This window comes from Chrysochloris asiatica, unplaced genomic scaffold, assembly GCF_000296735.1.
Source record: "Chrysochloris asiatica unplaced genomic scaffold, ChrAsi1.0 scaffold00072, whole genome shotgun sequence".
Classification (NCBI taxonomy): Eukaryota; Metazoa; Chordata; class Mammalia; order Afrosoricida; family Chrysochloridae; genus Chrysochloris; species Chrysochloris asiatica.
The window spans coordinates 10,941,801-10,965,643 of NW_006408590.1; the positions used below are offsets into that span (position 1 = coordinate 10,941,801).

Consider the following 23,843-nt stretch of genomic DNA (forward strand, 5'->3'; position numbering starts at 1 on the left):
TTGGAGGCACAGGGGTAAAGGGTAAGGGACATTTTTTTTTTTTTTTACTTCCTAAATTAACACTGGACTTCGAACCACAGGTCGGCTGTTCAAGCCCACCAGCTGCTCCTTGAAAACCTTATACAGTGTTGCTATGAGTCGGAACCAACTCAACTACACTTCACAACAACAGCGAAGTAACTTTAGTGCGTTTACAAATGCTGTTTGTCCAAGACGCACCGACTGACTGGGTTGTTTGATTCCCTTACAGATCATGATTCTGGAAGGAAGTGGTGGGATGAATGTCAACCTCAGCAACAACCTCCTCCACCAGCAGCCAGCCTGGACAGACAGCTACTCCACATGCAATGGTAAGAGAATCAGTGCGTGTCGTGGCATTCCTGTGGGGGTCTCTCTCCTTGTACTTTAATGAGGTGTCCTCTCCCAGCTTAATGTTTGAAAATGCAGGCTTTAATGGATAGTGTGGGGACCTGGGGCAATACGGAAACGCCTGAAGCTGGGCTCCAAATAGAAGCCCATTTAAGACATTCTACCATCTCTCAATATCCAAGAAGCTGAGCTGGCAGCTTGGCAGAGAGGGGGCTAGAAGGGAGGCCCAAAGGGAAGGCTGCCTGTTGAATCTTTTAACAGAGTTTGATTGGGATACCCAGATACTATACACACATAGCAAGCATAGAACTTGAGGAGGAGAGGACTAGCAGATTAATCTTTCTATTTAATTTTCTGGTGACTTCCGTTTGTAAGGAAAGTGATTTGCTAGGATCCCAGGTGCTCTTCTTTATTGCTTTAATCTAGAACAGGGTTTGTTGTTAAGTTTTAAGTGCTGTTGAGTCGGTTCCAACTCATAGCAACCCTGTATGGGGATTCCAAGGAGCGGCTAGAGAATATGAACCACCGACCTTGCAGTTCAAACTAACCTTGCATTCCAGTGCATTATCCCACAGCGCCACAGAGGTGGGGAACCTTTTGTCTGTCAAAATTTATAACATCATTCGTGGGCCCTAAAATATAATCACTTAAATATTAGTCTGCTATACATGGTCAAACATTTAATTAAGGAGCGTCTGGTAGCTTAGTGGTTACGAGTCGGGCTGCCAACCTCAGGTCAGCAGTTCAAAACTACCAGCTGTTCTGTGGGAGAAAGATGAGGCTTTCTGCTCCCATAAAGATTTATAACCTCAGATCCCATATACAGGGTCGCTATGAGTCGGAACCAACTCCACAGCACATGACCACTACCACCAATGGCTGGAATGGTGGTTACCTTGGCAGGGCCAGGCTAAATGATTTTTCAGGTCCTTTATGGCCTGCGCTGGACTGCAAGGTCACTTTGAACCACAAAGTTGGTGGTTCAAACTCACCAGCCTTCTCGGAAACACTATATAGGGTCGCTATGAGTCTTAACCAACTCGAAGACACTTAGCAATAACAACATATGGCCTGCAGCCAGACATTCCCCACCCCTGGTCTAGGACATATTGATGAAGGGGGGGACATAGATATAATCTTGAATTTGATGGAGGGGCTTATGGAGGATTTGGCATTCAGTACTGTAGCTTACTATAGAAGCTGAACTGAATAAAGGTGTTGCTAAATCAGGGTCCCCATGTCCCAAATGACAAGTATGTTGTAAAAGCAGTCAAGTTTGGCAGACTACTGTGTTTCCAATGGGCCCGAGAAGCCCTGGGCCTAATTCTGCCCCAGACCTTTGCTAATTCTTGAACAAGAGACTTGCTTCTCTGGAAAAGTAAAAATGGCCTAATGTTCAGCACAGTCTGAGGAGTACGGGTGATGCTGTCGAGTCAATTCCAACTCATATCGACCCTTTAGGACAGAGAAGAATTGCACCATAAGGCTTCCAAAACTGTCATCTTTATGGAAGGAGACTGACACCAGCAGGGAGGGACTATCATGGGAGGATTCTGTTCTCCAACAGCAGCAGATGTGTCTGGAACTACACCTCTTTTAATTAGGAATCCCAGTCACACAGGGTTGAAATTTAGAAACAGGTGAGCTTCCCTCTTCACCAGAATGCTGCCTTTCCTGAGCAGTTACGTGTTCTGTTCTGGACTCCTTGTGGGGGCCTAGAAAGATGATTCCAAATAGACAAGAAGGTTCTTCAGGAATCTCCAGGTCCATGGTGTTTGCTTTGGAGAGAGCTGAAAGAATGTGTTTAGTAGAGAGTAGGCCTTAGGTACAACTTCCATTTCTTGACTTCCAGAGGCCCCCCCAAACCCAACTCCTGATCACAGTTGATAAGGTGGGGGGAGACCAGTTAATCAGAGAGAATAGCTGAACTCATCAGATGGTCAATGTTTTTCCTAAAACTTCAGAAGCTTGCTAGGTTCTCCAGCCAACTTCAGACTAAGTTCTCTGGGTTTTCTAGTTTCTAATAGGCTGCAGCATCAATAGCTATCCTTTAATTGGATCATGCTAAATTTGAAGAAGAAATTATCCCAGGCCTGTTGTTGCCTTTCATTTGCAAATCCAGAACTGCACAGTTGCAGACGCACAATTATTTTATATAAAATATAGACCAAAGGCTTAGAGAATCACAAAAAAGTAAATCCCATCCTTGAACAGCTATGTGTCAGACACTAAGAAATTGTTGGGGAATGGAAACATCCGGTCTAAGCTCTGTTGCCTGTACATTTAGAAATATATCTTTATAATGAACACGTTGAGCCAGATTTTTCCAATCCCTGCTCCCACCTTCCATGTTGGCTTCCCCTTCAGGGCTCAAGAGGAAAGTTAGGGATACTTCTGCTTGCTATGAGGAGTGAGGTACACATGGTGGGCCTGCGTGTTGTCATCATCACATTCTAAATGAACTTGACTTTCGTTCTTAGTGCTTCAGAAGTTTGGACGTAGTGGGTGGATTCTGAGGGGTGTGAGCAAGAGTGGGTTTGGGTTGGAAACATTCCCCCCTTAACCTCTTCTTTGGGAATCTTGAAGGCCATACCAGGGGCATCGTAGCAGTCACATCTTTCTGAGATTTTTAGCACCTTGTCACTCCAAGTGTGCCACAGACCAGCAACATCAACATTAACTGGGAGCTTGTCAGAAGCACAAAATCTCAGGCCCCTCCCGAGGCCCACTGAACCAGAATCTGCATTTTAATGACAGTTCCTGGTGATTCAGAATCATATTCAAATTTAAGGAACACCGATCTCACATGACCTTGAAGAAATGAGTTAGGAACAGTGCTCTTGCACTATTGTTTCCTTTACTGATCCATCCTTGAGTTTGTAGAAATATCTGTGTCAAGTTTAGCTGGTATGGTACAATTGTGTCTTACCCTTGGTCTGATGTCTCACCTTACATAGAGAGACTTCCCTTGATTGACTTCTGTTTTCCAGGAGCCTGAGAGCTCTCTCAGCCTTGTTAAATGCCCCTAAAGGTATTCTCCCAAAAGAGTCCTGATGGGGCACTGTAGGGTTAACACTGGACTGTGAATCACAAGGTCAACAGCTGCTCCTGGGAAACCCTCTACAAGGCCGCCATTAGTCCGAGCCAACTGGATGACACTAAGCAACAGCAGCAACATGGACTCCATGTCATGGACTCCTAAGTGAGCATGAGACAGCCACATGCGTAGATTGTTAGCACAAAGTAGGCTCAGCCATCATTGTTGGCTTGAATGACCCTCACATCTTCACTTGGTTTGTCATGATCTGCTTTTCATGGCAGTGGTTTGGTGGGTTAAGTGAAGTTAACCATCTTGTGAATGTACCTCACAACTTTTCTGGATTCCTATCTTCTTTCTTCTTCAGCAACAAATCCCATTAAATAAATATATAGTAAGCACCTACTATGACAAGGACTCAAATGTAGGTATGATAGGAGGTACAAAGGTAAGATGGAGTCCATGACCTTGATCATACAATTTACAAGGTCAAAAAAGACAGTAATCTACCCCACCAAATTGCTGCCATGAAAAGCAGACCATGACAAAAACCATTAGGAAAAATACCAAGCAAATCTGCTGGAGACTCAGAGGAGCCCGAGCCTTCTCAGTAAAGTCAGGGACATCAGTGATGACTTTATGCAGTGACTGGGGTTTGAAAGATGGGCAGGGTTGTGGTAGGTAGATTATGGCCTGGGCTGCAGGAATAGCATAGACACAGGGCAAAAGTCATAGATGACTTGAAAACTAGTTGGTAACGAGCCTCAATGCCTGGCTGAAGTGTTGTATCCAATTTCAGTGAATAATAGTCAGTTACTGAAGGTCACTGAGAAGCACAGTGACATCATAGTAGCACAGTAACCAGTGTGTGTGTGGGCGGGGGTGGGGGTAGGGGGTGGGGGGGTGTCAGCACAGCAAGCAGCTGAATCTGAGCCACTTTGGTGGGAAGCAAAGGCATTGCAGAGAAACGAATCAATCTCAGTCCTCATCTTTGGTCGAAATGGTTTGAGTTTTAGGTATGTATATACATGTGTACAGTAAGAAAGAGGGAAATAGGAAAGAGAGAGTTATTTTGGTGTGGATAAGAAGCTAATAAATTGACAAAGCTATAATGCCACTTTAGCTATTGTGGTACTTCTATTGTGGTGGGGGAGAATGCGATCAGAGCACTTCAATTCTTGTGTCTTCATCAACTGCGTGTTGCTGTATGCTGTAGAGTCAATTTTGACTCATAGTAACCCCATATGACAAAGCAGATCACCAGGTCAGTTGGTCTATCTAGCTACCCATCCATCCATCTATCTATCAATCAATCAATCTATCTATCTATCTATCTATCTATCTATCTATCTATCTATCTATCTATCTATCATCTATCTGTCTATCTATCATCTATCTATCTATCATCTATCTACCTATTATCTATCTATCATCACTGGGGAGATTTAAACGTCCAGCCTTTCAGTTAGTAGATAAGTGCCTAATCACTGCGCCACCAGCACTTCTTATCAATCACCCATGCATCAATGGTACTATGCTGGTGATGTTGTTGTTGCTGTTCAGTGCCAACTAGTCAGTTTCAACTCATGGCAACCCTCATGAGTTGAGGGTAAATCTTTATGGGAGCAGGAAACCTCATCTTTCTTCCTCATTACCATGCTAGGAGGACATACAGATGCCTGGGGGCTACCTGATTGGCTGTCACCATGACTAGGAATAGAACCGCAATTCTGTGGGTCTCTTTCAAAGCCTGCCTCTTGCTCCCCAGCCCCTTCACTGACACACACAGATGTTCTATGACATCAGAGGCCAGCAGCACCTCTCCCCATCTGAGATGATTCCCAGGCATAACTCCAAGTCACTCAAGAGCTGATCTCTTGTTTTGTAGTTTCCAGCGGGTTCTTTGGAGGCCAGTGGCATGAAATCCACCCTCAGTACTGGACCAAGTACCAGGTGTGGGAGTGGCTCCAGCACCTTCTGGACACCAACCAGCTGGACGCCAGCTGCATCCCTTTCCAGGAGTTCGACATCAACGGCGAGCATCTCTGTAGCATGAATTTGCAGGAATTCACCCGGGCGGCTGGGACAGCGGGACAACTCCTCTACAGCAACCTGCAGCATCTCAAGTGGAACGGTGACTATCACTCTCCCTGCCTGCTGGGAGCCAGCTGGGAAGAGTGAGGTTCCAAGGCCAGCAGGGTTCCTGGTCTCACCTCCAAATTACTGTTTCCCAAGACAGGGAAGTAGAAGGGAGGAGAGAGAACAGGAGCAAAGCCTATGGGTGCGAGGTGTGTCTAATCCCTTATAAACACCTGTGTATTTATATGTTGAATTCACTCTATGTGGTGATGTTGATTTTCAAGGAGACAAGGGCTGGCTAGGTATTTGGAGAATACTTATTGATTTCAGGACACTTTATAGTCTTTCTGCTGTTCCAGGTTTTGATCGTTTAATTCCTATGACTTACTTGAGAAAGTGTTCAACAAGTACTTAAGGATAATCACTTACCTTGTTGTTGTAATCGTGTACCATTGAGTCGATTCTGACTTACAGCAACCCTATAGGACGAATAGAAATGGCCTGGAGGTTTCCTAAGCTGTCCTTTTTATAGGAGCATATTGCCAGATCTCCCCCTTCCTCATAGAGTCACTGAGTGGGTTCAAACTGGCAACATTTTGATTAGTAATATAGCACAAATTGCCTGTACCACCCAGGGGCCTTGTGATGGAATCTAAGAGTAATAGAAAGATAAACAGAGTTAGATTTAAATTTATGTTTTGGTAAAGAAATCACACAGTATTTCAGCAGATTCTTGAAATTTGTAGGACTTAAAACAAGGGTTAGAATGTTGGTATGGGCACATGTGAGATGTTTCTACAGTACTTTCTGAGATATCTCTCTTAAAGTCCCACCTAGCATATGGACAGGCCACTGTCTCAAATACTGTCCTCAAGCATGTGCATACTCCATACTGACTTGAAAGACCCAGCAAGACAGACAACTTGTCTAGCAGATTATCTTTGACATTTTCATCTGATAATGGCTATAAAAAGCTAGCTCCTCAGAGCTATGCACATCTTGTGGCATCCGACAATAGTGAGCCGGCCTGTCTATATTGGAAAAAGCAAGTAGTTGGGAATCAGATTCCACTCTGCCTTTCACAGCAAGAAGCACTGCCTTCTGCCTGCAGAGCCTGGAGCTGTGGTGGCCATTTTGAATGACCTCATCAGCTCCCTGACACTCCCTTCTTCCCACCCACCACAGAGCCGTGGTTGCTCACTTTTTTGTTTTATTAGAACCAAACCAAACAAGGCCCTATAAATAAACCCCAGGAATCCTCAGAAAGAGCAGATTTATACTTGAAGAATTAAAAACATTTACCTCCGCATCTCCAATTAAACCCACTCCTTTACAGCGTTGTCCTGGCTGAAGCTTAAGGCAGGGAAGTGAAGGAGCCCATTCTTGACCATCTGTGACTTGTTTGACTACACCACACATTGCTTTTGTGTCTGAATGCTTCATGGCCAGCCACGGTCCTCACCCCTGTTTTGTCATTTGCCTTTTGGTAGATATTATTTATACATTAACTTACATTTGTTAACTTATAATGTTGTTGTTGTTGTTAGGTGCCATCGAGTTGGCACTGACTCATAGCAACCCTATAATAGACATTCTAAAATGATTTATGTATTAAGCTTATGAGAATACAAACTACTTCTGTACCCATTTTACAGATGTGGAGACTGAGGGTCAGAATGGCTAAAGGACTGACCTCTTTTGCTGAGATATATGTAATCTGTCTGGAGAGGAAAAATATCTGAGATTCATTCGTGTGTATGTATGTGTTTTGATAAGTGATAAAAAGAGAGAGGTGGTGTAAGCAAACACAACAATGTGTGGTATGCCCTGCTAGTGTGCTGAGGGCAAAAATAAGGGAAGAATTATTGCATTTATCAAGACATACTTCATAGATTGCATCTAATCAATAGGAGCCCTGGCAGCATAGAGGAATGGTTATGAGTTGGGCTGCTAACCACAAGGTCAACAGTTTGAGTCCACCAATTGCTCTGAAGGAGAAAGATGAGACTTTCTATTACCATAAAGACTTCTTTTTGATATTGTTAAGTGTCATTGCAGCTGGTGGTTGTGAACTGCCAACTTTGTGGTGCACAGTCCAGTGCTGATCCTACAGCACCACACCAGGAGTAAACCTCAGAAACCCTATGCAGGGTGACGATGAGTCGGAAGGAGTCCTGGTGTGGCACTGTAAGATGAGCACTCAGTTGCAAGGTCACTTTAAACTCCAAAGTCAGCGGTTCAGACACCACCTTTTCTTCGGAAACCCTACACAGGGTCGCTATGAGTCAGAACCAACTTGACGGCACTTGACAACAACAATCAATATTTAAAATGAAAGGAAACAAAAACAATCCCGTGTTGCTGAGTCACTTCAGGGTCCCAGTGAGACCCCACAGGAGCAGACTAGAACTGTGCTCCAGAGACTTTCCAATGGTGGAGTTTGTGAAAGCAGATCATCTGGACATTCTTCCAAGGAGTCTCTGGGTGGACTCAAGCCTCCAACCTTACAATTAGCAGTCATGCCTGTTAAACACATACATCACCCATGGACTCAGTAGTCAAGCTGGGCTTGATTAAATTTCATATCAATGAAGAAGCAAGGTAGTTCAAATCATTTTCCATATTTTTATTTTCATTTTGTATCAGATCTTAGTATTACAAAACACCTTAGAGGTCATCTAGTGACTTTATCTAGTTCAATCCCCTACATTTTGTTGTTAAGTGCTCTATGCATTTAGAGATGAAAACACTGAGAGAAAGAAAGGTGAAGTGTCTCACAGTAAGTAGTGGAAAAACTGGCCTCTGACTTCTGAATATCTATTCTGCCATACTGGATGCCTTGACGCCACAATTCCAAATAATCCCACTGGATGTGGGTGCCCTAGACATCTGATATTCTCAGGCCAGAACGTCAAGTTTGAGTCTGCAAAGACTGAGAAAGAAGCCAAAGGTCTTCAAAGAAACCCACTCTATTCTTTAAGGATTAAGTTTTGGCTCCAACTGGGCCCTTCTGACTTGCCCAATCTGTCCCTCACAGGCCAGTGCAGCAGTGACCTGTTCCAGTCCACACATAATGTCATTGTAAAGACAGAACAAACTGGTGAGTAGTAGCAGACATGGCCAGGCAAGTCCCTGATGAGAAGAACAATACGGAAGGGGTGTAAGAGAGAGCATGGGAACAGAATGGACCCAGGGTTTGGATCCCTGGCTGCCTTCAATGGGCCAGTGGGCCACTGGGCCACTCCATGAACCTTATCCCTTGACCTCGGGGCTGGTGACTGTCAGCTACTTACAGACTGATGGTGAGCCTCTCCCTCTGCTCATGTTTCCCAGCCTCCCACTGCTGTTCAGGCAACATCTGGGTCCAAACCTAGTAAGGATGCAGCATGTACAGAGGCAGCCTTCTTAGCACACAGAGGGAGGAGGGGAGACTTGACCAAGTTAGGACCAGAAAACTCCTTCTCTTCTCCCTCACCTTCCCAAAGGAGGAGAATACTGATACTGTAGTTAATAAAGTTTTTGGAGTTCTTGAGAACTTCTGTAGGGTTGTCCAATAGCAGCCGTGGAACCAAACTTTTAGTGTACTTGTATAAGAAATAAGAAAGTTCATATTCTGCACCCTGGGAAGAGTCTGGAGTCCTATAGTAACTACAGTGAATTTCGTTCTTTTCTCTTCTATTGTATGGGCATCTCTATTGTCCCTGTCCTAAATCTCTCCCCTTGGGATCGTCTGTTGGTCAATTTTCCTTGAGGGAGAATTTGCTGCACTGGACCTTGCACCACTCGGAGCTCCCTGCATGTTGACCTTTGGCTTATGACCTCTCAGTCTAGAGAAAGCTATGCAAGTCCCCCATAGCCCATAGGCTAAGGTCAACTACACTACTGCATTGTCTAAAAGTTGCCACTGCTCATGGATCCTCTCCTATGTCCATATCCCTAGAATTGGGAACCACACGGGGCTGAGCTTGCCACACATCTCCCCGAGGGTTGTGTGCTACTCACTGAGGACAGAATTTGACCTAAGTCATTTGTGAGTCACTTGGGGCTGAAATTGGCCCTATGCGGTTATTTATTCTTTTATAAGGGGGCTGGCCTACCATTATTAAAGAAAAAACAATAGCTGCTAAGCATGTTAATTAGGCTTTCCAAGTCCGGCCCTTTCCCACCAGGTCCCAGGATCAGGTTCCCCTGGACAGTCTGTGCTCTCTAGGCCTGCTTGCTCTAGAGCTGGATGCAGGACTTGGCAGAGAAGATGGCATCCCCTCCCCTCAGTGACCCAGCAGATACCCTCCAGAGGAGCCAGGGGTGGTATTGGAGAGGTCCCAAATAACTTGATAATTCATCCTTGACCATCCGGACATTCTTGTGTTGCCAGTTCAGAAAAGCTGAGCTGAAGGGTGGAGGAGGAGGTCCACCCTGGGAGGAAGAGAAGAGAGGATCATAGAGGGGCCAACACCCCCAACATCTCTGGTTCAGTTTGTTTTCAGAGACAACAACAGGTGTATGAGGTGACCAAACAAGGAGAAGAGGGCGTAACCCAAAGAGATTGGGCTTGGGGTGTCCAAACACGTAGCTATTAGTTAGAATACCAACTAAATCCCTATGTCGTAAACAGGAGGACTTAGCCAGTGAGTCAGGGTTTATATCGCTCATGCTGTAAAAACAAAATGAATCTCGGCCAGCAGCTTACCCACCTGGGCGCCGAGATTCAGGGCCAGGGCAGGAGGGTGCTGAGGACAGCCTAGATCATTGAAGAGGTGAAAGCTGGAGGTTCCTCATGGGGACAAGGTGAGCACTCACACCAGATCTTACAGCTCTTGGCCAGCCAGAAAAGAAAACATTTCAGTTGGAGATCAGCCCAGATTTGAGAGTTGTGTAGGAGTTGGGCTTCATCTGGGGTAGGTGGAGGGGAGTTTCCTTTGAATCTGAAATCTGAAGAGTTAATCTGAGTGGGACGTGAGGAGAGACAGAGAGAGAGAAAAAGAGTGAGAGAGGAGGAGTGACAGCTTTTCCTGGGAGGTGAGGCATAGGGGCTCGTTCTTAAATGGTGTTTGATTTTGTAACACTCTCCCCTCCTTCTCCTTAATTTTGTTTCAAAACTTTTATGTCACCCCTGAAACTAATTGAAGAAACAATGGATGGAGGGGCCTTGTCCCCCAGCTAGAAGTGAGCCTCTTTGGACTTGGACATTATCGCTAAAGAAAACTGTATAGACCTTTCTTGGGAGACTGCATAGACCTTTTCTGAAAGAAACATCTTTAATTCTCCCAAGAAAATATTAGTAGAATGTAAGATAACCTCAAATTCATGGACCCACTACTTGCCCTGTGTAGGCTGAGAAAATTCCTAAGAAACAAACTCATTACCCTAGAACAGGAACCAACTGTTGTAACTTTCTTCACTTCCTTAAAAGTGCACCATGTATTGGACCCATGGCCAGGGCTATAACGAAGCCCATTTCCTCCAGGAAATGAGAAAAATGGGCTCACATGATAAAACGACATGTGGCCAAAGTTTTCTTTTAGAACCACCCCCTAACCGTGCTCTCTGATGAGCAGCAAGTTTAGGTGAATGATTGCTGAGTTGTCTCATTTTTTGTCTTTTGTAGACCCTTCGATCATAAACACCTGGAAAGAAGAAAACTATTTATATGACACTAACTATGGCAGCACAGTAGGTAACTAACTCCCCAACACTTGTACATTCTCATTCTGCGGGACAACCACAGCATTATATCATAAACAGGGGGCTCCTAATTCCCTTTCTCTTTTCATTGCCATAGATTTGTTGGACAGCAAAAGTTTCTGCCGGGCCCAGATTTCCATGACAACGACCAGTCACCTTCCTGTTGGTAAGTTGTCCTGACTGCAGCTGAGTGAAGGAGCTCTGGTAGTGTAGTGGTTATGAATTGGGCTGCGAACTGCAAGGTAAGCAGTTCGAAACTACCAGCTGTTCTGTGGGAGAAAAATGAGGCTTTCTGCTCCCGTAAAGATTTACAGCCTCGGAAACCCTGTAGAGGGTCACTATGAGTAGGAACAGACTCCACAGCACACAATAACGACAACAACAACAACAATGCAAGCACTTACTTAAGACTTAATGAGAATGGTGTGGCCCTGTGTGTTGACCCGCCAGACTGCAAAGCCGTTTGAACTGCAAGGTTGGCGGTTCAAGCTCACCAGCTGCTCCTTGGAAACCCTATACAGGGTGGCTATAAGTCGAAATCGACTCGACAGCACTTAACAACAACAACACCAAACACCATACACTTCCACTTTGTTGGAGTCTTTCTTGGGATAAGACTAGGAAAGGAATGGAGTTATCCATTTATAAGAGGTCTGATTTTGAGTCAATATTCAAAAATAACCGGAGGACTGTCTCTAACAAAATGTTTGTCTCTAGTCAAGAGAGCCGCTATCCAAAGCTGTTTATCTTTCTTTTCAACAAAAAATCTTGTTCTGAGGATATTACCTATTCATAGTCTTCATTAAAATATCAGCTTCTTCATACTTTGGTAAATTTATAGGGCAGAAGGCTATTTATAAATTTTGACAAACTACATTTAGCATAGGTGAAAGAGTGTCTAACAATAGAATGCAGAGGTAAATGAATCTGTAATGATGGTCTCTGGGTGGAGGGGTAGTAGCAGCAACTGGAAATTCCTGGAGCGCCCCCCCCCCAAAGTACACCATTTTGTCAGTCTTTAAGTTTGACCCAGATGACTCACCAGGACTCTCCCCAACTGTCAGAAAACCATCACGTCATGAATTCTATTCACATTGCTGTTGTTGGTAAGTGTTGTCAAGTCAGTTCTGACTCATAACAATCCTGTACTGGGTGTCTGAATAGTGACTGGTGGGTTTGAACTGCCGACCTGGCTGCTAGCAGTCCAGTGCTTATCCTATAGCACCACATCAGGACTCACATTGTTGTTGTTGTGAAGTGCTGTTGAGTTGGTTCCTACTCATAGCGATACTGTATAGGGTTTCCGAAAACAGCTGGTGAGTTTGAACCACTGACCTTGCAGTTCAAACTGACCTTGTGGCTTACTGTTTATCTTACAGTGCATGGTGTTGGTGGTGTTGGTGTTGTTGGTGGTGTTTGTGTGCTGTGGAGTCGGTTCTGATTCATAGTGACCCTGTATAGGGTTTCTGAGGCTGTAAATCTTTACTGGAACAGAAAGTCTCATCTATTTTCCATGGAACAGCTGGTAGTTTCAAACTTCTGGTCTTGAAATTAGAAGTCTGACTTGTAACCACTATGCTAAGGACAGGCAATTTAGACATTGGCTCCTAGGCAGAGGAAATTAACAGATCTGTCACCAAAGAAGACATACAAAGGGCTAACAAGCACATGAAGAACTGCTCTGATCATTAGTTGTTACTGTTGTTGGAGAGATGCAAATTAAAACAATGAGACCTCATCTCACCCCAACAAGAATTATGTTGTGCTTTCTAAGTGCCATCAGTTCCAACAGGAGAATCTAGAGGTAAATGAACCTGTAATGATGGTCTCTGGGTGGAGGGGTAACAGCAGCAACTGGAAATTCCTGGAGCTCCCCGCCCCCACAAATTATACAATTTTGTCAGTATTTAAGTTTATACAGTATTTAAGTTTATAGCTTAACTTAATAGGGTTTCCAAGGAGTGGCTGGTGGGTTTGAACCACTGACTCTGTGGCTCACACCAATCTTGCAGTCTAGTTAAGTGCATCTAATTTTAACCACTTGGTTAAGACTGGATTCACCTGGGAGCTACCCATGACTCCCCATCAAGCTTATACTAAATCTGAGCCACAGTACCTGGGAGTGTGGGAAGGGACCTTTCAGATCACCCCTGCCTCACTAATAGAGCACTGCCCCACACACTGGAGGAAGAAGCACACTCAGGAGATGAGCAGAGAGTCTCATGTTGTCCTTAACCTGGGTGTGAACTTCTGGATTTGTTGGGGTCTATGAATTTGTGGAGTCCTGGTGTGGTGCTGTGGGTTAATGTGCCCATCTACAAAGCTGTTTGAACTGCAAGGTCGACAGTTCAAGCTCACCAGCTGCTTCTTGGAAACCCTATGCAGGGTCGCCATGGGTCAGAATCAACTCGATGGCACTTGACAACAACAACAACAACATGAAACAGAGCTTGGAGCCTGGTGCAGCACTGTAGGATAAAGATTGGTTTGAACCACAGGCTGGTGGTTCAAATTCACCAGCCGCTCTCTGGAAACCCTATACAGGGTCACTATGAGTTGACAGTACTTAACCACAACAACATGAAATTGAGATTAGGCATCAGTCACAAATGATGTGCTCTTCCGGAATTGGATTTGGGGCAACTTCCAAACTTAAATGAGTCTTTTTGAAGGACAATGTGGAATGAAACAACACTCCCCTCCTCCCCTGACTTTTGTTAATGTGAAATAATGAAAATGTTTGGTTTAAAGTTTTGTTCACATCAAGCTTCTTGAGTGAGAACCGGGCTGGGGTGTTAGATGCTGTCATGTTGTTTCCAACTCAAAGTCACCCTATATAGAACAGAACAAAGTTCTGCCCAGTCCTAGACCAGCCTCACAATTGCTGCTATATTTAAGCCCATTGTGGCAGGCCTGTGGCAATCCATGTCCTTGAGGGTCTTCCCCTTTTTCACCAACAAATTCCCAGCCATCCTAGTTTCAGAGGAGTCTTCTGGCTGTACCTCTTCCAACAGTGTTGTTTGTTCTTCTGGTGGCTCATGGTATGTTTAACATTCTTCACCAACCCCATAACTCCAGGGAATCAGTCCTTCTTTGATTTTTATTATTCATTGTCCAGCTTTTGCTTGCATATGAGGTCATTGAAAACGACATAGCTTAGGTCAATTGCATCTTAGTCCTTGTGGTCCCATCTTTTTTTTTTTTTTTTTTTTTTTTTTTTAAGTTTGTATTGTGAATTGAGTGACAGTTTATATGAGAGAACATCAGTTTTAATGGAACAAGTAAAAATCCTCGATAGCTTCAATATTTTTTGTGTTTATCATGATGTTACTTATTGATCTAGTTGTGAAGATTTTTGTTTTCTTTACAATGAGGTGTAATTTATACCGGAAGCCATAGTCTTTGATTTTCATCAGCAAATGCTTCAAGTCCTCTGGAACTGAGGTGAAGAGTGCAGTCCAGTTATTTCTCTAATCTCCAATCATAGCATTGCATGTGCAGTCTAAGTGTTTGTTGAAATTAGGAAACAGATCAAACACTGGAAAGCTCTATTGTGCATTTGCCATTCTGGGGGAACTGGAGAAATTCAGAGGAAAGTTTCTGTGGCAATGGTTGACACCCATTCAAGACCTAGGGTTTCGGGGCTGAGGAAACCACCCTAAGTCACCCTCTGACTTCCTCTTGAACTTCCTAAGATGTCACTTCCCACAGCCTTCTGGTTGAGTATTGGCTTACGGCAAAAACATTCCAGCGAAAAATGAGGTTCAGCTAACCACTTCCTAAGTCTTAGGTTTGTTAGGCCTTGAGGCTCCTAGGAAATCTAGAAGTCCTAATTATGATTCTACTTTCCTCACAACCAGACCACCATTTTCTTTAGTGTATCCTGATTTACATTCTAGGATCTCAGAATTGGCAGGGGCCTTAGAAGCCGGGTTCTGCCTGGCTTTTTTTTTCTCCCAGTAGTAGTTAATTTACTATTTCCCGAATCTACCTGTTGTGTTTTTTAATAAACCAGCCAGTTGCTGCAGTGTTGACGTCAACTCATGGTGACCACATCGTGTCAGAATGGCTGTAGATTGCCAAACCTTTCTTCCACACCTAGGAAATAAGTGCTGCTCAAAATGGGCTAATTCCCTCGCACCCCTTATTTTCCTTGATCCTATTTCCTTGCTCCCTATCTTATTCTGTGATTGCAGCACCAGCTGGAAAATGAGATAAAGAATGCATACCCTATATCAGAGTGATCACTTAATTAATTCAGGGCCTGAGGTTGGTAAATTCACTGGACAAGGAAGCTCAGTAGCATTCCCCCACCCACCACCCCAAGTAGGATCTTCGATGGGTCAGTGTCTTTCATAATTGTTTTCATCTCCACTGGATTGCCCCTAAAGTCCTTTGCCATTTGCCAAAGTCTTTAGAGTCTAAGCTGCCACACAATAGTGTGCAGTTAAACATCTTTGTGTGTTTGAAAGCACAAGCCAAGTGAAGGCGAGGTTCGCCATAAACTGATGCCCTCTGTGATAAACGCAGGTGGGGAAGCGGGTTTTGTTTGGGTTCCTCTGTCATTTGCCTCTTTCATAAAATGGCCCCTGCCAGTGTTCCTGATCTGCCCGATAGCCGTGGAGCCAATCACGCCAGCTATGGCTTGATGTGTTTATCCACTGGCTTGCTGAGCCTAGAGCTAGGGTGTCACGGTCTATTATAACACTGAAATTTGTATATCCCGTAAAAAAAATGGCTCACAGCTGACTCATATGCAAATGTGTGTAATCTATGCTTCTTGTGAAGCAGCTCAGCTGAAGTCATGCTCTGGCACTTGCGTCATGAGCCCCAGGCTCCTTGCAGAGGCTGCCCAGGACTGGACCTGGACTGGCCTGCAGTGCTGGGAAGGGAGCAAGAGAAAGCCAAGCTGGAAAACTCCCCCAGAGCAAGCCATTCTTTTATATGAATGAATCACTTAACTACCTGGAACACTTCAAAGGTCTTGAATTTTATGTGGGGGTTGGAAAGGCATGGTGGGTGGGTAGGTAGGGGTGGAAGTGGGTAGGCCATCATATTAAAATTTTAGATCAAAAGGGTTTGGTGCTGAGGCAGGGCAGTGATTCCTCAGCTTGCCCCAGCACATTAGGGATGGGGAGATGGGATTGGAGGAAATTAGAGCTTTCTTTAGCTTCTGATTGATTATTCCCCCACAGGATGATGGAAACATTCTTTATTTGAGGATTTTTGTTTTGTTTCTCCTAAATTGGATGGATGTTAAGTCCATTAATTGTTTTAGCTGTCGCCTCGTCTTTTCCTACTAGTGGCGACCCCATGTGTTTACAGAGTGGAACTGCTCCACAGAGTTTTCATAGTTGAGAAAGATGTGGCTTTCTGTTCCCATGAAAATTTAAAGCCTGGGACACCCTATTCAGGGCTCCTAAGAGTCAGAACCGACTCAACGGCACTTAACAACAAAAGTCTTTATGGAAGTCATTTGCTAGGCTTTTTCTTCTGTAGCACTGATACGTACCACTTACCTTTACGTTAACAGTCAAACCATGTTTTTTAGTTAGCTGGATGGGAGCCTGGGCGCCTGGTCTATCTAGTCTAGGGGTTTTAACCTGACTCCATAGACTTTTAAGTGGGGACAAGCCTCTAAAATTGTTTACAAAATTTCCTGAGTGTACGTATATATGCATTTTACTGGAGGGAACATTCCAAGGTTCTTATTTATCTTAACTGCAAAGTAATTAAATCTAGTTTGACTTGGAACCAATAAAACAATACACTGGTCCATAAGCAAGGAGCTCTGGTGGTACAGCAGATTAAGCATTATGCTGCAAACTGCAAAGTCAATGGTTCAAACCCACCAATTGCCCTTCTCAGGAGTAAAATGATGTTGTCTGCTTCTATAAAGATGCATAGACTTGAAAGCCCTAAGGAGCAGTTCCACTCTGCCCTGTTGTAGGGTTACTGTGCGTTGGAATCAGCTCATTGGCAGTGGGGTGGGTAGGTCAATCAGCTTAGAGACACTTGGGTTTTTCTGAACTCAACCTTGACTCTGAAAGAATGACTCCTCACCCCTCCTGGGTGCCATTTGCACTGAGCTTTGCTTGTGGCCTGCTGGGTAAATGCTGTTCTTTGTCTACAGAACAACGTGGCCCTGTTAGAGTGATGTATCACCTGGAAACCGGAGTGGGTGCCAGACCTGTCGCAATAATGTCACATCCTGATGGGATGTTGCAACCTTGCTCTGCAGCCTACAGGGGAGGGAGAGTTGGGGGCTCCTTGCATTTCCTGTGAATTTGTTCTTGCAGATTTCAGAGTAAACCAAGACAGGTGCAGGCCCTTCTGAAAACATGCCAGGAGAGAAACTTCTTAAGCAGAATGAGAGGTTTCTCTTCTGTCCAGATCTTGTGAAATTCCTCCCCTCCCACCTGCCTTGATACTTACAAGGTGCTTTTGGAGAAACTGTGGAGAACCCTGAGTCATGACAAGCTGGGTGATCAGATAGACAAATGGGCCCATGCTTATTGGGAAATACAGAATCATCAACTTGCAATTATTTTTTTCTCACTAACTATAGGGTTAAAGAACTAATCCTAGAGGCTCAGAACCAGGGCAAACATCTGATTTGGCAGATGTTCTGTTCTGAGGTGACCATACTCTCTAGAAGTGGCATATGTAGTGGATATGTATAAAACTTCTGAGTTCCAACTACTTGGGAGCACATCCTGTTCCACCTTCATATATGTGACTTTAGGCAAGTTATTTGGCTTCTCTGTTTCTCACTTTCTCTAGCTGTAAAATGTGGACCAGTATAGTACCTACCTCAGAGGGTTATTATGTGGATTACATAAGGTCATTTATGTAAAATGCTTAGTGCACCGCTTGGTACATACAGTTATGTTGTTGTGAAGTGCCGTCGAGTCATTTCCGACTCATAGTGACCCTGTATAGGGTTTCTGAGGAGCAGCTGGTAGATTTGAACTACCGACCTTGTGGGTCGAAGTCCAGTGTTGATCCTACAGTGCCACAAAAGGAGACTTCATGTAAAATTGTTAGATATAGTCGAGTCGATTTTGACTCATAGTGAACATATGCGACAGAGTACAGCTACCATATAGTGTTTCCTTGTTTGTAATCTTTATGAGAGAGCAGATCATACCAGGCTTGTCTCCCACAGAGCAGCTGGCTGCATTTGAACTGCCAACCTTTTAGTTGGCTTCTGAGCACTTAATGATTGCTTTCCCAGGGCTCCTTAAATGCTCAATAAACACTCACTACTCCTCTTAGCTCTGGTAGCGTAGTGGTTACGAATCGGGCTGTGAACCACAAGGTCAGCAGTTTGAAACTACCAGCTGTTCCGTGGGAGAAAGATGAGGCTTTCTGCTCCCATAAAGATTTACAGCCTCGGAAACCCTATACAGGGTTGCTATGAGTCAGAACCGACTCCACGGCCCATAACGACAACAACATTCCTCTTAACTTGGAGTCCTGGTATAGTACTGTAAGATAAGCACTGGACCACAAGGTCAGTTTGAACTGGAAAGTCACCTGTTCAGACCCACCAGCTGTTCCTTAGAAACCCTATACAGTCACTATGAGTGAGAACCAACTTAAAGGTGCTTAACAACATCACCACCATTCCTCTTAACTTATTATAATCTAATAGTCAGTGGCTCATAAACTTATTTGAGAAATGAACCACTCTCTTTTTCAAAATTTTCTATTATTATTCTGAATCACAAGGTCAGCAGTTCAAACCCATCAGAGACTCCTCAGAAATGCTATACAGTGTCACTATGAGTCAGAATCAACTCAACGGCATTTAACAACATTGTGATTTTGGTGAAGGTTTACAGAGCAAATTGGTTTTCCATTAAAAAATTCATGCACATTTTGTTTTGTAACACTGATTTCAATTCCCACAATCTAGCATCTCTCTTCCCATGTTCTCCCTGCGTTTACGCTTTACATTTGTCCTTGTTTCCTATCCCTGTTCCTTCCTGGACCACTCTTGAGAATCTAATGAATGCCAAGAGACCCCTCCCTTTGCATGCAGTTTTAAGCAATCCAAAATGCCCTTGGAAATGTATGGCCACATGTGGGTGCTAGTTTATGAACCCCTGGTGTAATGAGCATAGAAGAGATTTGTGCTTTACTGTCAACAATTTCTTAAAAGAATTGACTTGTGCTTAGTGACCATTATGTATTAAAACTGGCTGGCTTTTGACTATGGTGGTTGTGTGCTCTAGATTCAGTTCCAACTCATAGTGACCCTGTGTAGGGTTTTGAGACTGTAAATCTTTGTTGTTGTTAAGTGCTGTTGAGTTGGTTCCAACCCAGAGTGACTGTGTATTGGGTTTCTGGTGAGCAGCTGGTGAGCTTGAACAGCCCACCTTGCTGTTCAAACCAACTTTGCAGTCCAGCACATTAACGCACAGCGCCACACCAAGACTCCAGAAAGCCTCAATTTTGTCCCATTTGATTTGGGAATGTATGTAATTGTCATATATTTGGTAAGATCTGTCTTGGTACTCCTATCAGCCACAGTGTCCCCCTCCCCACACATATACACCCCTAGACCATTTAGTGTTCTTTGTAAGGTTTGTTTCATTGACCTGTCTCTGTCATCTCCTCTTTCATGGTAGTTGCAAGGGTTACCTTAATGAGTCCTTTGTTAAAGTAATCTGTGTTTCCATAGTTCATTGCAGCCCTCTGTACTGAGCTTGGGCTAGTCAATGACCCTTTTGTCAAGCTGATTAAAATATAACTTTGCATGCCAAAAAGGGCACTCCTCCAGCTTAAAAGGCATCTTTCCTTGTTATAAATGTTAACAGTTTTGTGTTATGGGGGTAAAAAGGAAGCCTTCTAGTAACCTAACTCTTTCAACAGCTTTCCACCTGTCTCACAATAAAATCTAAAGTTCTTCCACAGCCCCCAGATCTCAATGATCTGCACTTCTCATGCATCTCTGGTGCCAACTTTCTTCCCCTTTCCTTGGCTCCTCAGACAAACCAAGCACATGTTGGCCTCAGGACCTTGGCACATAATGTTCTCATTCATAGAAGGTTCTTCCATAAGCTTTCCGCATAGCTGTCTCCCTCATATCCTTTGGGTCCCCTTCTTAGAGGACCCAAAGGATGTGACCACCTTATATTAAATTGCTAATTACCCCACTTCTATACTTCCTCTCCCCATTTCTTATTTTGCATTATTTTTTTCCATAACACTTAATATCTCTGTTTTTGTTTTGTTTATTACCACATTCTCAGTGCTTTGCACGTAGTAAGTGCTCAATAAATGTCGGTTAAATGAGTGGCTAGATGGATAATTGTAGGACATATATAATTTAAGCAATTCTCATCTTTCTCCTTAGCAGAGTCACCTGATATGAAAAAGGAGCAAGACCACCCTACAAAGTCCCACACCAAAAAGCACAGTAAGTTGCTTGGCTGGATATCTGATGACTTTTGGCCCTTCCCTTCAAGTTGAATATAACTGGTGCCCATTATGTTTCCAACATTGCCGCTGCTAACTGTCCCCATTTCCTTATCTCAGACTGGGTACAGTCAGAGAGCTGAGGCACGGTTTGCTGGCAAAATAACTCCTTCTTTGGTCCTTTCTCAAACCTGAGTCTCACTGGGTATTTCCTTCTCATTCTGTCAGATTTCTTTTGAAATGGAAACTCCTAGTAAATATCAACTTCTCTCTGGGATGGAGGAGGCCATGGGGAAGGGAGGGGGGAGGTATGAAGAGGAAGGAGAAAGATTGAGAGAAACTGTTGAATTATTATTATTTTCTTTTGATGAAATGTTGAATTCTTGCTTTGTGGAGTTGTCATTCTTAAAAAAATGAATATTTATTCTCTGGATTCAATACTATTCTTGGGATTTGGATTTTCTCTGATAAGAAAAACAGACAGTATGAAAACAATGGAGACCTGGTTCTGTGGTAGCAATGATGGAAAGGGGGCAGGGGGCGACTCATAGAAAGAAATCAAGATATCATAATCTAGAAATTATAGGACATCTTTTCTATCTGCTATTCCAGGTGATCCTGCAGAACTGAATTATTGAAAACCTCAAATGGGGGCATCATAAATCCAGTGGGAGAAAAAATTGAACTTAGTTGCTAATCTCATTATGGTAGTTGCGTCATTTTCAAAAGGCCTCCCTATACTCCTACATGGCTCCCTCTTTCCCAATATAAGGGGGGCTTCAGAAAGTTCATGGAAAAATGGAATTGAATGATAATGGACTCTGTCCTTGAACTTTTTGAACCCCTCTCATCTATTCTAGGAGCAACTGAATTGGTTGAGGTATACTAATACAGGTGGTTGAAAGTTGTTCTCCAGGGGAGTAGCAAGTTGAAATAAATCCAGAACAATTTGTCCACATCAATTAGAAGAAGCACCTCCACGTCCCTGCTTTATGAGACCTAACTGACTTTGCTACTAGCTAGCTTTATAACCTTGGCCAAATTGCTTAAAAAAATTGAGCTAGTTAATTTTCAGGTATCTCTTTTTATATCTAGTATTTGGTGGTTCTGGGCCCTAGCTTCCCAAGTGACTAGAAGACAGTGGAGCGTCTTCTACTTGAGGATATTCTGACTTGGTGCTATCTCTTCCCATCTACCCATTTCTTTGCTGTGACACAAACCATCAAAAAAAAAAAAAAAAAGTTATTAGTGATCAATTCAGGCTCAAAAATGTGTGTCATAGCAAAGCTATACCATAGATTTTCCAGTGGATGATTTTTCAGAAGTATATTGCCAGGTCTTTTTTCCTAGGCACTTCCAGGTAGACTCCAATCTTTAAGTTAGCAGTTGGGTACATTTCACTATTTGACCACCCAACAACTATAAACTCCTTTTTCTTTTTGCCAGACCCTCGAGGGACTCACTTATGGGAATTCATCCGTGACATCCTATTGAACCCAGACAAGAATCCAGGGTTAATAAAGTGGGAAGACAGATCTGAGGGCATCTTCAGATTCTTGAAATCAGAGGCTGTGGCTCAGTTATGGGGGAAAAAGAAAAACAACAGCAGCATGACGTATGAAAAACTTAGCCGCGCTATGAGGTGAGGCGTTTCCCATCTCTAACAGCCATGATGCCAGCCAACCAGCTTATTTACCCAGCAGCCTTCTCAGAGCAGGCACCTTAACAGTTTCCTTTGTTGCAGATATTACTACAAAAGAGAAATTCTGGAGCGTGTGGATGGACGAAGACTAGTGTATAAATTTGGGAAGAATGCTCGTGGATGGAGAGAAAACGAAAACTGAAGCTTCCAACACTTTGAACACAAACCAAAACACACACCAGACAAATAACAAGTGAAGAACTTCTGGACATAAAGACAGCTTTTCTCTGATATTTATGTACCATAAGGAAAGGAAAAGGAAAAAAAAAAATCTACTTCTAACGGGAAGAAGGAACACTACAGTTGATAAAATTATTTTGTTACTTTGAAGAATGTTCTGTATGGGGAACAAATGTACACAGTGTTCTGTGAAATATAATGCTGTATGAGGTTGTGATTTCTTTTTTTTTGCCTCTATTGTGAGGTTCTTTTCCACTGCAAGAAGAACTGGGTTTGTAACCTGGTGCTTTTTGCTAAGAGAAAGAAAGAAAAAAAAAAAATCAGAGGGCATTAAATTTTTTTTTATATGCAAAATTATTTAGAATAAGGTGATGTATCCTCGGCACAGAAGCTCCCATATGGCTTTGCCAAGAGAGGTGGCATGGTTGAACTCCAGGATTTCAAGCTGAGATCAGAAACCTGAAGGATGCTGGGAACTATAACCTGCCCTCTACGAACCAGTGAGTGGAGAATGGGAACTTCTGAAATCTAGGGTGAAACTGTAATCTTCTATGTAATCACATGACTTGCAATGTGTAAATCAGTGAGAAGAATAATGGTGGGGGGCTTTATACTCATTATGAAATGATTTACCTGATGCCAAGACTATCCACGCCCCGCCTTGGATGGTTGGTTGTCACCTCTGTTCACATCTAATTAAGGTGTCCTGGTGGTACAGCAATTAAGCACTCGGCTGCTAATCAAAAGATAGGTGGTTCGAACCCACCAGCTGCTCTGTGGTAGAAAACTGTGGCCATCTACATCTGGAAAGATATACAGCCTTGGAAACCCTCTGGGGCAGTTGTCCTCTGTCCTCTAGGGTTGCTGTGAGTTGGAATTGACAGCAGTGGGCTTGATTTTTTTTTTTTTTTTCAAGCCTTGGTTGTTTAAATCTCAGCTGCTCATAAATAAATGGGACAACAGAGAGGGATGGTATGCACTGATGAGTTTGCTAGCCCAGTGTTTCTCAATCAGCATTACTGACATGTTGGGGCTGGATGACTTAGTTGCAGACCCATTTTGTGCATTGTAGGATGTTTAGCAATATCCCTTGACCTCTACCCACTAGATGCAGTAGCAGCCCCCAGCTGTGACAACCAAAACTGTCTGCACATATTGCCCAATGTCCCCTGACAAGTTAGCTAGTCAAAATGAAAGACAGTGGTGCATTCTCAGACCAAAAAGATTTGTAGCATCTTTTAGTCCCTTTGTCGTTGTTAAGTGTCATAGTCAGTTCAGACTCATATGACCTTGTATAGAGTTTTCCATGGAGTGGCTAGTGAGTTTGAATTGCTGATCTTGCAGTTCAGTCCAACCTTACAGGCC

General features: G+C 43.5%; 1 protein-coding gene across 2 annotated transcripts in view; it reads left to right on the forward strand.

The window, feature by feature from the left end:
* EHF (ets homologous factor) overlaps nt 1-23,152 on the forward strand; it is a 48,763-nt gene extending 25,611 nt beyond the window's left edge. Inside the window, exons 2-9 of one of the 2 annotated variants that reach the window (XM_006864889.1) lie at nt 251-350; nt 5,295-5,540; nt 8,523-8,585; nt 11,094-11,162; nt 11,268-11,336; nt 20,535-20,597; nt 22,043-22,238; nt 22,341-23,152. In XM_006864889.1, coding sequence (XP_006864951.1) covers nt 254-350; nt 5,295-5,540; nt 8,523-8,585; nt 11,094-11,162; nt 11,268-11,336; nt 20,535-20,597; nt 22,043-22,238; nt 22,341-22,440 — 903 coding nt within the window. In that variant the 5' untranslated portion in view covers nt 251-253 and the 3' untranslated portion in view covers nt 22,441-23,152. Of the gene's footprint in view, nt 1-250; nt 351-5,294; nt 5,541-8,522; nt 8,586-11,093; nt 11,163-11,267; nt 11,337-20,534; nt 20,598-22,042; nt 22,239-22,340 lie in introns of those variants that run through there. The other variant, XM_006864890.1, reaches the window with a different exon arrangement.
* The last annotated feature ends 691 nt before the right edge of the window (nt 23,153-23,843 follow it).